The sequence below is a fragment of the Girardinichthys multiradiatus genome, chromosome 22, assembly GCF_021462225.1.
Source record: "Girardinichthys multiradiatus isolate DD_20200921_A chromosome 22, DD_fGirMul_XY1, whole genome shotgun sequence".
In the NCBI taxonomy this organism is placed as follows: domain Eukaryota; kingdom Metazoa; phylum Chordata; class Actinopteri; order Cyprinodontiformes; family Goodeidae; genus Girardinichthys; species Girardinichthys multiradiatus.
In genome coordinates, this window is record NC_061814.1 from 41,097,696 (window position 1) to 41,111,917 (window position 14,222).

Here is a 14,222-nt window from a genome sequence, read left to right on the forward strand (position 1 = left end):
ACAAATTTTCACATCGTTGCATTTGTTCAAGTTTGTGAATAATTTTGACATTTTATTAAAAAATCCATCCTGCCACCAGATACGTTTAACGGGAACAGAGGGCAGATTCTTTATTTTCTATGGAGAGAAAAAAGAATTAGAATAAGAGTTACAGCAAAAGGTCTTTATTGAAAGAGTCTTCAGAGTCATTCATCAGTTTCTAGGTTATTTGTTTCAGAGCAAAACACAACGAGCGATTGTTGGACTCATGTTTAACAGACAGATATGATGGAAATGTTACTGGGCTGTATCATGATTCAATAATTCAGGCACATTCTTGTATATTCCAAGTAAAAATACTACCTCTGAAAAGAAATGCTCACAAAAAAGAATTAAGTGATTACTGATTAGAAAGTGGTCACACAAATGTTTTAAATTATTAATACAAGCTGACTCTGACGTTAACAGCAGAGCTTCCCTCTTTTATCCCACTTCATACAAGGAAAACATATATTGCACAAACATGAAAACTATTTTAACTGTTTTAGGAGAGCAAATGAATCCGAGAACAAGGTGTTACAGTATGCATTGTTAATCTCCGGCTGACGGGAGACAGAAAACTTCTCCCAAGCGGTCGGCCTGTGGATTTAAAACCTCGGTTAAAGCGGGAGAGATCCCGCTCAGCGGCAGCCTGTGTTGCAGTTCATCTCTGCCAGTGGTGGTGTGGAAAACAATCACCCAGCAGGATTGTTTCAGTGGAGGAACAGAGTAGAAATTGAGGTAGATTTAATAAGGAGAAAGATTTGCACAGAACGTTAAACACAGAGTAAAACTGAACTGCTGATTTATGCTGCTTGATAATAAAGTAGACCAAGAATTGAAACAGCAGAAGCTTCAGTCTGTTAAGAAGATACAAGCTGATTCCAACCTGAAACCTTATCAAATTTGAGTATTAATGCCTTTGTTCTCTCTTATGCCATTAGTATCTGAAATTCCCATGATCATTCTCACAAAGCAAACCTCTGCGGATGCTTAAAACAGAATAAAAATGCTTACAACAGACAAGTGTCTTACGGTTTGAGCTGATGTGTTCTGATCAGGGCCTTGCAGAGCTCTTTGCATTAAGAAATGCTGCAGATTGAGGTTATTTTGTTACCCTTTGATAGAAATGTTCAGCCGGTACGCTGCAGCACATCAGCTTTCATGCTAGAGGGCAGCACAGCAATTCTGACAAGGTTTTAGTGGTTTGAGTTGTCATCACAGACAATGAGCTGAAATGTTCAGACAAAAACAATAATACTAGAAATAAAAAACTGAACGGTTTTGCTATAGTGTAAGTACGGGTGCATCTCAATTAAAATATCAGGAAGTACCGTCATTTCCATAATTTAATACCAAGTCAAACATGTATAGATTCATAACTCACAGTCATATTTCAACCGTTATTTTTTTCTGTTCATTTTGATGATTATGGTGCAGACCAAATGAAAACCAAAAATCCATTTCTTAGAAACTATTACATAAGACCCAGTAAGTAGGGCCACGTAATGGCAGCTGTCCAGTAGAGTCACTGACACCTTCCACAAGGAGGGTGAGCTACAGAAGGCTAAAGTAGATGGCTGTTCAAAGAGTGCTGAACACAGGCATAGTTAATGGAAAGTTAAGTGGAAGGAAAAACGGCGGTAAGGCCTGAGAGGACTAGGAGGCAAAGCCCATTGAAGAGACTGAAGACTCAACAATGCAAACGAGCAGAAAGCTGCTGTTATAGTAACATGGGCTTCCCCAGCACTGCCATGGGCTGATCCCCTCCATGCTGAGCTGCATTGAGGCAGGACATTTAGAAAAAGAAATTAGTGGTTTCTTAAATGTAATATTCTAATTTTGAGAAGGCAAATTTTAGCTTTTCATTCGATTTAAGTCGTAAATATTAAAATGAACAGAAATAAATGCGTAAATCATATAATTCTCTGTGTAATGAATCTAAATCTGAGTTTTACTTTTCAAACTTATGCTTTTTTAATGCATTGAGATGCACCTGTAGGGAAACAGGGTTGGCCTAAGTAATGAAATCTATCACTGAAATGGTAAAATAAAAAAGCAATCACACAGAGTCAGAAACAGTCCCATGGCATTGTTAAAATCAAGTTGAAGGTTTAGCTAGACCCAGTTAATTCTTCCCCAGCACACTAGGGGGAGCAGTTTCCCTCTGGGCTGATCTAAACGATGATGGCTTGTTCTTCTAAATGTTCTGCCGATGTTTTCAGTGCTGTTAAATATGCAAGATAAGGCAACCGTTGAGCAATTTAACTTGGAACGCATTTCCCTTTGGGGGGTTCAGGCGGGGAGCGTCCAGGCTTTTTTCAGTTTAGTGGGCTTTGCCGTTGCCGTTCATGTGGCTGATGTTGGACTTCGGTGCCTCCGTGCTGTAGAGACAGTCCAGGAAGCCCCGGGAGATCTCCGTCACCAGGGATCTGTCTGGGATGGCTTGTGCCATGCCGTAGATGGCTCCCTGAAGAAAACGCAAAGTAACGCACAGGTTCACACAAACCCAAACTGGTCCTTTACTCCAGAAAATTCAGGAAACAACCCCCGACCCACTTAAACAATTATCATGGTGGTCAACTACTTCCATCTGCTGGGTAGATATGCAACTCCAGCTCACCTTTCCTGTGGTTTTCTCTTTGGGGTTCTTCATGATAATGGCGACTTGATCTTTGACTTCACGAATAAACCGATCGGCAACCCCAGGCTGGGTGTGCAGCACCGTGCAACAAATGTGGATGCTGTGAAAGAGGAGATTATGTGGTTGGAAACGTTGAGACTACCAGCATGTTTACCAACATGTTCTGTATATATTAAAGCTCAGAGAGGACACAGGTTGTCTATGGACCAGAGAACCTTAGAAACAAACTGCTTTGATGCTCCCCTACACTGGATGGCATTAACTTGGCCTCTAGCACTAATGAAAGAACCTTGGTACAATGTTTCCTTAAATTCATACTAAGTCTGTAGAACCAGTGTAGAATTGATGATGAGGAACACTGTGTGCTGGAGTGGCTGCTGGGGGAAATGCTGAAAAACTTCTGTCTTTGTTTTTCTTTCCCATAGAAAGTACTCCAGGCTCAGTGCTTTTGTGTTTAATGTCTGGGGTTAGCATTTTTTGGCTTAGTTTCTAGAATTATGAAGGCCAATGAAATCATTAAAAGATATGCCAGCCATTTTACTGCAAACCTTGACAATACTTTGCAGGTATTTCTTATTTTTGATGGAAATAATCATGTATGTATACTCCCCTTGTTTTTCTCTACCATAGAAAGTACTCCTTGCTAAGAGCTTCTGTGTTCAGCTGTGCTCAGTTCCTGGACAGAGTCATTGACGAAGCTACTATTGTCATCAACTTTGTGTTCTTTCCAATAGAAAGTACTCCTGACTCAGTGCTTCTGTGTTTTTCAGTCTCTCCTTACTGTCCTCTCAACCCCACTCAGTCTTAGCAGATGGCCGCTCATACTGAGTTAGTTTCTGCTGAAGGTCTCTTCCTGTGTTAAGGCAGTCATTACTCTCCACTGTCGCCCCATGGTTGCTCAGGAGGAGGGATTGCTGCAAAGTCAACAACTCAAAGCAATCTGCTGGTTTCCTGAGATTGACAACTTTTCATAAATTGGTATTTAATGATGAACTGAATTTGGTCATAAATAGATTGAACTAGACTGTGTTGGGTTGGTTAGAAATAACAAACAAGCAAACAAACTGGAGTCCCCTGCCCTGCATAGTGTCTTTATGAATGGCGCTACATTAAAAACTGAATTAAATAGTTTCCTACCTGGATGGGTACTGCAGCGTGTTCAGGTTCCAGCCCTTTGACGTCAGCGCATTAGAAAGGCGAAAAATGTCAAACACCTCGGAGCCGATGGCCACAACGGACACCTCTGGGTTCCCGAACACAAACACTCCCTTTATTTTTTTGATCCTGTCCAAAACAAAACACAAATGAATGGATGTAGAAGGTCAGCTCCAGGATTTCTTCAGCACTGACTGCAGGCGAGCGCCTTACTCATTTCTGATCTTGCGTGCCGTGCTGATGATCTTCCTGGTGGCGTCCACGTATCCGTTTTCTCCCATGTGCATCATAGTCGCCCAGCAGGCGGCGATGATTCCTCCTGGCCTGGAGCCCGCTACGGAGGGTGAGGCGTAGATTCCCCCCTGCCAGTCTGGAGCTACGAAGTACTGGTACTGACGGTAACTTTTATCACTGTAGAGGATCACAGAGGAGCCCTTGGGGGCATATCCATACTAGGGAGAAAAGCATTGCAGACATAAGGCAGTTTTAAGGGTGAAATGAGATGTGATATTAAAATATTACTTGTCAAAGCAAAGTCTGTCTATAGAAGCTCAGTCCAGTTGCTGTCAGCATGTGATGTTTGTTTCCAAGTAAAAATCAGCTTCAATTAATAACTCGTAATATGGAAGTCGTATCTATGTTGTATCTATGCTTCAGAGTTTTATTTTGAAGCAGAAACTCTTTAGACGAGGTCGGCTAATGAAGACAGGCTGTCAAGCCTTCTGGCAAGACAAAACTACAACAGTATCGAAGAAGCTTTTAAATCCTTTACGAGGCAGTACTTTGGATAGAGTGACAGACAAGATTTTTAAACAAAATATGCAACATGATTTAATTGTTTTGATTTAAAACAGAACAGCTACTGCTGCTTTAAATAATAAAAGAAAAAAGGCCAATTAAAATCATCTGTATCGCCTCGTTTCATGAACTTTATTCATCATTACATGCCTAATATTAATAAGTACGTCATAACCTGGAGGCAGACAGGATCAAATGGTGCTCTTTGGCTACTTCCACTCTATACCTTGTGGGTGTCTGCAGAGATGCTGGTAACACCCTTTACTCTGAAGTCAAATGGGGCGAGTGAGTAACCGGCCTTTTCCATGAAAACAATGAGAAATCCGCCCAAACAGGCATCCACATGCAGTGGGATGTTGTAGCGAACAGCCAGCTGCAACACAGTGAGGGAAAGTTTTAAAGAATGGACTTCCTTGTTTCTTTTATTGGGCCTACTGAGTTGGAAAATGTTACGCCTCTGACCTTGGCTATGTCTTCCACCGGATCTATGATTCCATGGGGAAACTGGGGCGCCGAGCAGACAAGCATGGCTGTATTTTTACTGATGGCTCTCCTCATTGCCTTGGTACAGGACAAACAGAAGGATAGTAATGAATGTCTGAAAGCGTTGAACACTCACAGGCACATAAACACTCATGCATGCTGAATCTTACCTTAACATCCACCTTCATAGTCTTCTGGTCGAGAGGAATGTGGACAAGTTTCATCCCAAAGTAATGTGCTGCTTTGTCGAAAGCTGCATGGACGCTCACCGGTGCAAGACTGCAGATAAAACAAAAATCATTCAACACTTTCACTGGAAAACCAAGTCAGGAGCAGGCCCTGTCTTTTAAAGCTCCTCTTACATTTCCGGGTACTTCACACCTCGCTCGTGTGCCATGTCCCTGTATGCTTTGCAGGCCATCAGTATGCTCTCAGTTCCTCCTGAAGTGACCTGTGAAGTGAGGGAGTGGAGATGTATAAAATCAGGCAAGTCCTTCATCAACAGGCTCGTGCATTTCCCAAGATTATAAAGTCTGGGGACTCACAGTTCCACAGGAGTTAGGTCCACCATGAAACAGGGTGCAAGACATTCGAACGACCTCAGCTTCCATCTTCCTGACTCCAGGAAAGATGTCCGGGTGAAGAGGGTTGCTCCAAGCAAAATCTCCATACACCTTCAGAACAAAAGCAGGAAGAAGAACAAAATAATTACGTCAAAGTACTGTGACCAACAAAAAAACTTTCATGTTTAAGCTTATATTCCTGTTGGTAAAAGGAAAGTACACCCCTTCAGATCCTAAGGTTTTACATGTCAGAACAAAACAAGCATGATCATTTTGATTTGAGCTCAAGTGTACAAAATACACACAACGGACTCCATGTTGTCATTATTTACACAGGGATGAAGATCAAATGGAAAAGCTCCGCATGAAAAACTAAGTACACCCTTGCTGCTTCCATAGAACTTAAGAGAGAAAGCAGAAATCAGCTGCTAACGGACCAACTACAGGTCCTTCTCAAAATATTAGCATATTGTGATAAAGTTCATTATTTTCCATAATGTCATGATGAAAATTTAACATTCATATATTTTAGATTCATTGCACACTAACTGAAATATTTCAGGTCTTTTATTGTCTTAATACAGATGATTTTGGCATACAGCTCATGAAAACCCAAAATTCCTATCTCACAAAATTAGCATATCATTAAAAGGGTCTCTAAACGAGCTATGAACCTAATCATCTGAATCAACGAGTTAACTCTAAACACCTGCAAAAGATTCCTGAGGCCTTTAAAACTCCCAGCCTGGTTCATTACTCAAAACCCCAATCATGGGTAAGACTGCCGACCTGACTGCTGTCCAGAAGGCCACTATTGACACCCTCAAGCAAGAGGGTAAGACACAGAAAGAAATTTCTGAACGAATAGGCTGTTCCCAGAGTGCTGTATCAAGGCACCTCAGTGGGAAGTCTGTGGGAAGGAAAAAGTGTGGCAGAAAACGCTGCACAACGAGAAGAGGTGACCGGACCCTGAGGAAGATTGTGGAGAAGGGCCGATTCCAGACCTTGGGGGACCTGCGGAAGCAGTGGACTGAGTCTGGAGTAGAAACATCCAGAGCCACCGTGCACAGGCGTGTGCAGGAAATGGGCTACAGGTGCCGCATTCCCCAGGTCAAGCTACTTTTGAACCAGAAACAGCACGACCTGGCACCTGCTCACAGTGCCAAAACCACTGGTAAATGGTTTACTGACCATGGTATCACTGTGCTCAATTGGCCTGCCAACTCTCCTGACCTGAACCCCATAGAGAATCTGTGGGATATTGTGAAGAGAACGTTGAGAGACTCAAGACCCAACACTCTGGATGAGCTAAAGGCCGCTATCGAAGCATCCTGGGCCTCCATAAGACCTCAGCAGTGCCACAGGCTGATTGCCTCCATGCCACGCCGCATTGAAGCAGTCATTTCTGCCAAAGGATTCCCGACCAAGTATTGAGTGCATAACTGTACATGATTATTTGAAGGTTGACGTTTTTTATATTAAAAACACTTTTCTTTTATTGGTCGGATGAAATATGCTAATTTTGTGAGATAGGAATTTTGGGTTTTCATGAGCTGTATGCCAAAATCATCTGTATTAAGACAATAAAAGACCTGAAATATTTCAGTTAGTGTGCAATGAATCTAAAATATATGAATGTTAAATTTTCATCATGACATTATGGAAAATAATGAACTTTATCACAATATGCTAATATTTTGAGAAGGACCTGTATATAAAAGCAGGAGTTCTAAAAGTCAGCTGGTCTGGTGTTTTAACAAAGTGCCAGAAGGAAAGGCAATTGTTGCTGCCTATCAATCTGGGAGGGGTCATGAAGTTGTTGCCAACAATCTGAAGATTATTTGCAAGAAAAAATATTTAATTTAAGAGAGCTGTCAATCTTCCATCAGAGAGGACGTCAAAAACAAATTCACCTAAAGTTCAGACAGATGCAAAGAAATGGCAAAAAACACTCAAAGAGCTCGACCTCAGACTCTACAGGCTTCAGTTAGCCACAGGAGAAAATATCTTCTGTAAAAAGAAAACAGAAGCGCAACTTAGGTCTGCAAAGTTTCATCTGACTAAACCACAGACGAGATTAAAGTAGAGATGTTTGGCCATAATTAAACAGTGACATACACAGAGAAAACCAAACAGCATATTAGCACAAACAGCTCCAAGCTGTGAAGCACGGCGGTGGTGGGGTCATAATTTGAGCTTGTTTTGCAGCCAGCAGAGATGGGCACCTTGAGGCATTTGGGTCATCTACAAACTCTTCTGAATAAGAAAGTATTCTAGAGTTAAATGTGAGGCCATCTGTCCGACAGCTGAGACTCGAACCAAACACGTCAACAACAGAATGACAGCAAAGGAGAAAAATCAAGGTGCTATAATGGCCCAGTCAAAGTCCAGACTGCAACCTGGTTGAAATGCTGTGTTAGGACGCTAAGAAAGCTGTGCAGAAACACATCTCAGTAAACCTCAAGGAGCTTAACCATTGTTGTCAGAGCCGGTGGGTCAAATGTCTTCCAAAGCAATGTGAGAGAAAGTTTAATCGAGTTTTTTCCACACAAAAAAACATTTTGGTTTTTGTTTGATAAATCATGACAAATAGGAATCTGTTGTGCGTTTTTGTATAGTTGAGATTAGTTTTAGAACGTGGTGAAGTCTGGATCAGTTCAATATGCTGGCACATCAAACTCAAGAACTGAAACTGGTTGCACTTTCTTGTTCCAATAATTGTAACACAAAGATGCATACCTTCACTAGGAGTTTGGTCAGTGTTTCATCACCCCAGTACACTGCACCAGAAACACACCCTTTCTCCCACTGTACCTCATCTGAAAATAAAACAAAGAGTCTTCAGAAACTACAAGATTACTTAAAAACATAAATACCCCTCCTCTACCTCTGACAGACAGCCTTACAGAGGCTCGGGGTTGATTAATCACTTACTCAGGGTATCATACTCTTTGATTTTTTCCATTACTTGGCTCTGGGTTAGACCCTTAGAGGGCAGCTGTTTAGTGTAGCTCATCCCCTCCTTCAGAGTACACAGACTGGCAGACATGTCATCCAGAGCCTTATTCAGCTGCCTCTGAATCTGTTACATGAAAAAAGAGAAAAGGTTTTCTTATTGGAATAAAGTTTTTAGCGTCAGCAGAATGAATACAGAAGTAGTAACAGCGTGACTGCTTGAACTAAAGTAACCACCTTATCATGAGCGCATGATGTAAAGTGTGTCAAAGGTCTGACTCCCCCCCCCCCCCAATGCAGTCATCTAGGAGTGACTCACAGGAGTCTCAGACAACAGTCAGAGCACAAAGAAGGAACAGATTAACCACATTAGAACTTACACTGTCACCAACGAAGGGCATTTTTCTGATGAGTCGAAAGCACTGCTTCTTGATTCGGGATGTGAGACCTAAACCAAAAACACAAGGCAGCAGCTGTGGTCAAATAAGAGGAAAAAACAAAGACTCAACAGAGACAGCTGACAGTAACTAATAATCCTATCTCAGTCAAGATGTTCAGTCTGTGGATATTATCAGTTTATTTAAACTAGTGATGCGCTGAATGTTTTTGACTTTATTCTCCAGCAGCTCAACAGCAGAGACAAGAACTGTCTTTACATCAAAACCTTTTACTTGTTTTAAGAAACCTAGATGAACTGGTTGGTTACTGGTTTTGCTATATTCCAAGTTTAATTTTAGTATTTTATTAACTTATTTCATTTTAATTAATATATATAGCTGCACACCTGTTGAGCAGCAGAGTGCAGGCTAGGTGCTACATGCTTGTTGAGCAGCAGAGTGCAGGCTAGGTGCTACATGCTTGTTGAGCAGCAGAGTGCAGGCTAGGTGCTACATGCTTGTTGAGCAGCAGAGTGCAGGGTAGGTGCTGCATGCTTGTTGAGCAGTGGAGTGCAGGCTAGGTGCTGCATGCTTGTTGAACAGTGGAGTGCAGGCTAGGTGCTACACACCTGTTGAGCAGCAGAGTGCAGGCTAGGTGCTACATGCTTGTTGAGCAGCAGAGTGCAGGCTAGGTGCTACATGCTTGTTGAGCAGCAGAGTGCAGGCTAGGTGCTACATGCTTGTTGCGCAGCAGAGTGCAGGGTAGGTGCTGCATGCTTGTTGAGCAGTGGAGTGCAGGCTAGGTGCTGCATGCTTGTTGAACAGTGGAGTGCAGGCTAGGTGCTACATGCTTGTTGAGCAGCGGAGTGCAGGCTAGGAGCTACATGCCTGTTGAGCAGTGGAGTGCAGGCTAGGTGCTACATGCTTGTTGAGCAGCGGAGTGCAGGCTAGGAGCTACATGCTTGTTGAGCAGTGGAATGCAGGCTAGGAGCTACATGCCTGTTGAGCAGTGGAGTGCAGGCTAGGTGCTACATGCTTGTTGAGCAGCGGAGTGCAGGCTAGGAGCTACATGCTTGTTGAGCAGCGGAGTGCAGGCTAGGAGCTACATGCTTGTTGAGCAGCGGAGTGCAGGCTAGGAGCTACATGCTTGTTGAGCAGTGGAGTGCAGGCTAGGTGCTGCATGCTTGTTGAGCAGTGGAGTGCAGGCTAGGTGCTACATGCTTGTTGAGCAGCGGAGTGCAGGCTAGGAGCTACATGCTTGTTGAGCAGCGGAGTGCAGGCTAGGAGCTGCATGCTTGTTGAGCAGTGGAGTGCAGGCTAGGAGCTACATGCTTGTTGAGCAGCGGAGTGCAGGCTAGGTGCTGCATGCTTGTTGAGCAGCGGAGTGCAGGCTAGGAGCTACATGCTTGTTGAGCAGCGGAGTGCAGGCTAGGAGCTACATGCTTGTTGAGCAGTGGAATGCAGGCTAGGAGCTACATGTTTGTTGAGCAGCGGAGTGCAGGCTAGGAACTGCATGCCTGTTAAGCAGCAGACTGCAAGGTGGCTACCCAACTATACAGCCTGACTAATTAGCCCGCTAATACCCGCTTGTTATGCTTCTGCCATCCTATAAATTGTGAAACGCCAAGAAAGAATATTTTTCAAAGCATTAAGCATTTGAAAACTACTATCAGTTTTAGAGGGTATTCTACATTATTGCATGTAATAAAATAAAATGAATGTTATAATCTAAAAAATAATATTTTTATAACTGAAAGAATTGTTATGGTAGATCATTTTAGCAGTAGTAGGAATATTTTTGCTTTTTTGATTTAAATAAAAGTAATTAGATAATCTTAAGGTTATTTTAAATTAAAAAAGGTAATACCGACCCAAGTCTGGATACCAAACAAGAATTAAAACTTTGTGATGATAAATGATGTGACAACATAGAATTGGACTTAAAAAGGGAGATGTGAAGCAAAAACGTTTTTAAAAACATGTAAGTCATCATTTAATTATTTCTGATTAAAACACTTGCAGGGCTACTCTGTATTTATGCATCGGGTGTGAACGATTACTCTCTTGTTGGAAGAGAAATCCTTTGAGCCAGAAAATTCCCAGAGTGGTGAGGACAGAAGCTCCGATGAGTTGCCACGGCTCTAGGTCAGAGCAGCGCGAGTTGACCTGCCGCCGGCCTTCCTCCAGGTACACCAGCAACATCTCCTTATACACCTCCAAGGCACTCTGCACACACATTGAAAAAAATACACACATGCAGTAAAACACTGCCACAACGATGGTTCAGAAAAGCCTTAGAAGGTATTAACTCAAGTTTCAGTCGGAGCACTTACATCAGAAGACATCGTCAGACCTGTGGAGAACCAGTTCTGCCTCACACTAATGCGATCAGTCTGCTGAAGGAAGAAATAAACGACTCTTCCCTCAGCAGGTGAACGTTAGAGGAAAGCTTTCAGCTAACTGGACGACTCTACTACCATCAAACTCCTCCCACCACCCAAACCGGCAACAACGCATCCACCAGCCAGCTGTGACAGTGTGAAGCAATCAGTCATATCATTAGAGAGAGGAATTTCACTAAGCTATAAATTATCCTGCAGTTCCTCCACTGAGCTTGGTCCAATAGAAGTGCTTCACTATTAGTTGTCAGTTCGAGAACGAATGAACCCAGAGAATATCTCACAACGGTAATAATCTGTAACAATGAGATATCAATGAATCAAATTACATAAGCTTGGCAAAATTATCTCTCCATTATCTCTTCCCAGATGTGTGTTTACAACCCCACAGCGGGCAGTTTGATAGGAAGGACCCTCCACATCAGCTGCAATCAGATGGAGAAAGCTTAAGGTTCACACTGCAGTATCTTTGGAACTTGCTATCTATGTGACCTCAAACATAAACAGCGCATGGTAAAAGTATTCATCGTGCTTGAATTTTGTTACATTACAACCACAGAATTTATAGTATTTCATTGGAGTTTGACAGATTATGCCACTGCATAACTTAATTGGAAGGAAACATAAAAACCGAATACAGTATCTTAAATTAAAGAAAATCTGAGAAATTTATATTCAGCTCCCTTTACTCTGGTAGCCCTAAATAAAACCCAGTCCAACCAACTGCTTTCAAATGTTTCTCAATTATTAAGCAGTACTAGCGTGTCGTTTAACCTCAGTATAAATCCAGCTCTTCTCTGAAGGTCTCACAGGTGTGCTAGAGAACAGCGTGATGAAGACCAATTAACCCAGCAAACAGGTCAGGGAGAAAGTTCTGGAGAAGTATAAAGCAGCATTAACTTATAAAACAATATCCCAAGCTTTGAACATCTCACAGAGCTCCATCCATCATCTGAACATGGGAACGTAAACCTACCAAGACATGGAGGTCCACCTACACTGAGGGACTGAGCAAGGAGAGGACTGGTCAAATAAGCAGCCAAAAGGCCAATAGTAACTGTGGAGGATCTGCAGAGATCCACAGCTCTTGTAGGAGAATCTATTGACAGGACAACTATATTAGTTGTGTTAGCATGGCCTAGTCAAAGTCCACACCAATCCGATCTGACTGAGCTCTAGCTATTCTGCAAAGAAGAATGGGCAAAAACTTCAGCCTCTAAATGTGCAGAGCTGACAGAGGCATACTTTAAAACACTGCAGCTGTTTCTGCTGCAAAATGTGATTCTACAAAGTAATACAATCCATAAATCTTTTTCCCTACATCTCACAATTATCAATCACTTTCTGTTACTGTATCACAAAAACAGGTTTGTTGTTTCTCATGTGACAAAATGGGAAAAGTCCAATCAATTGGAAACTTAAAGACACAAGGGTCAAGTCATTGTAGTGAAATAGCAATGCAGCCTCAGGTGTCAGTAAGATCAAATTTAACCTCAAGGATTTGTTGATAGTTGCTTCCTACCCCAAAGACAAATAAAGTGAAGGGGTGCCGGTGTGCAACAGGGGTGGCAGCCCAGAACACACCTGTCATACCTGCCTGTTGAGATAGCATCTCCTCAGTCAGGTTTAGCAAGCTCCAGCTACAATGGTATGTGTGAAGTAAAGACTCAGCCTCTGGTACAAGGGCCTCATTATCCCCACAGTCCCTGTCTGCCAAAAAATTGTTGCTGTTTACTTCACTTTCATGCACATCACTTATTCTCCAAACTAGAACCTCACAGCTGCTTTTTGCCTGAGGAAAACTTAAACCGAGTTCACACAAAGGATCTTGCACCCAGTATTGTCTTACTGAGTGTTAAGCAGTAAATGCTTCTTTGCCCCCGCTTCTCCCTTGACAACCTCATATTCTGAAATCAGACATTTTGTTGTCTCGCAGGAGGCTGTGCTCTAGTGGAAACATGGTGTGGCTGCTTTTGGAGACACATCAAGGCAGGAACACAATGATTTCACAACAAATCTACAAACTTTTAGCAGAGCGCCTGCAAATAATTACAACAGTGTAGCCAGGAAAGTTCAATTTAACAGGACGAAGGACTGCTGTATACAAATAAATAGATCAAATGTTCAAACTACATCTTCTTTCTCCTGTTTGAATGATCTAGACATTGAAATCTGCACTGACAGCACTCAGATTGGTCTCTAATGTGTCTCATGTTACCTATTTAAATTCACTGTGCTCATATAGGCCAGATCATACTCCAGTCTGACCATCTAACAACAATAACACATTGTTGTAACTTCCGGCAGGTTCATGCTGGACAGGATCTCCAGTTTTATCCTGCCTTGGCTACAATAAACAACTGCAGTGGTCTTTAACCCCTCATATAGCAGTCATATATCTGAGGAGAAAGCAGGTTGCTGACTCAAACTGAGGCTAAATGTGAGCTATGAGTGAAGTTTTATTTGAAATATAAAACAATAATGTGGGTAATTATATCTTATATGTTGTCCTTTATCGGCGGGGGAACTATAGAGGAAGTTACATTGTAGGTAAACACTTAGCTTTCTGGTAAAGCGAACTGTTTGTGTTCTTTGAACATCCATAAGAAAAACTGTTTGCTCAGTAGCCAGCTTAATTACATAAACAGCAAGTCCGCCCGGAAAAGTCAAGAGAAACATACCCAGTAATCCATGTTCCGAGTTCAACTGTCGTTTAGGTTCTTCTCTTTGTTCACTCGTCAGAACCAGCCCAGAAAGCCTGACGTTCTCGGCTACTGTGAGCCGCAGCAGGCAGTAAGCTAACCCTGATTCAGGAAGCAGCTTCGGGTCC

The 14,222-nt window shown here is 42.3% G+C and overlaps 1 protein-coding gene across 1 annotated transcript; it reads right to left on the reverse strand.

Annotated features, from left to right (window-relative positions):
* Positions 1-148: 148 nt before the first annotated feature.
* On the reverse strand, positions 149-14,222 carry sgpl1 (sphingosine-1-phosphate lyase 1). The gene is made up of 14 exons (XM_047352416.1): positions 14,074-14,222; positions 11,054-11,219; positions 8,997-9,064; positions 8,596-8,743; positions 8,401-8,480; positions 5,644-5,772; positions 5,461-5,549; positions 5,269-5,377; positions 5,078-5,176; positions 4,842-4,988; positions 4,031-4,269; positions 3,800-3,946; positions 2,642-2,762; positions 149-2,488 (listed from the first exon to the last, which is right to left on the reverse strand). The coding sequence occupies exons 1-14, from the start codon at positions 14,083-14,085 to the stop codon at positions 2,345-2,347; spliced, it is 1,698 nt and encodes a 565-aa protein (XP_047208372.1). The 5' UTR covers positions 14,086-14,222; the 3' UTR covers positions 149-2,344.

What these genes read in the sequence shown, in the direction of transcription:
- sgpl1 (XM_047352416.1), bottom strand. An exon ending in ATTTCTCTTCCAACAAGAGA is followed by an intron (nt 9,065 to 11,053) that starts GTAATCGTTCAC and finishes TTTTTGGTTTAG; the next exon opens with GTCTCACATCCCGAATCAAG. An exon ending in TGCCCTTCGTTGGTGACAGT is followed by an intron (nt 8,744 to 8,996) that starts GTAAGTTCTAAT and finishes TTCATGTAACAG; the next exon opens with ATTCAGAGGCAGCTGAATAA.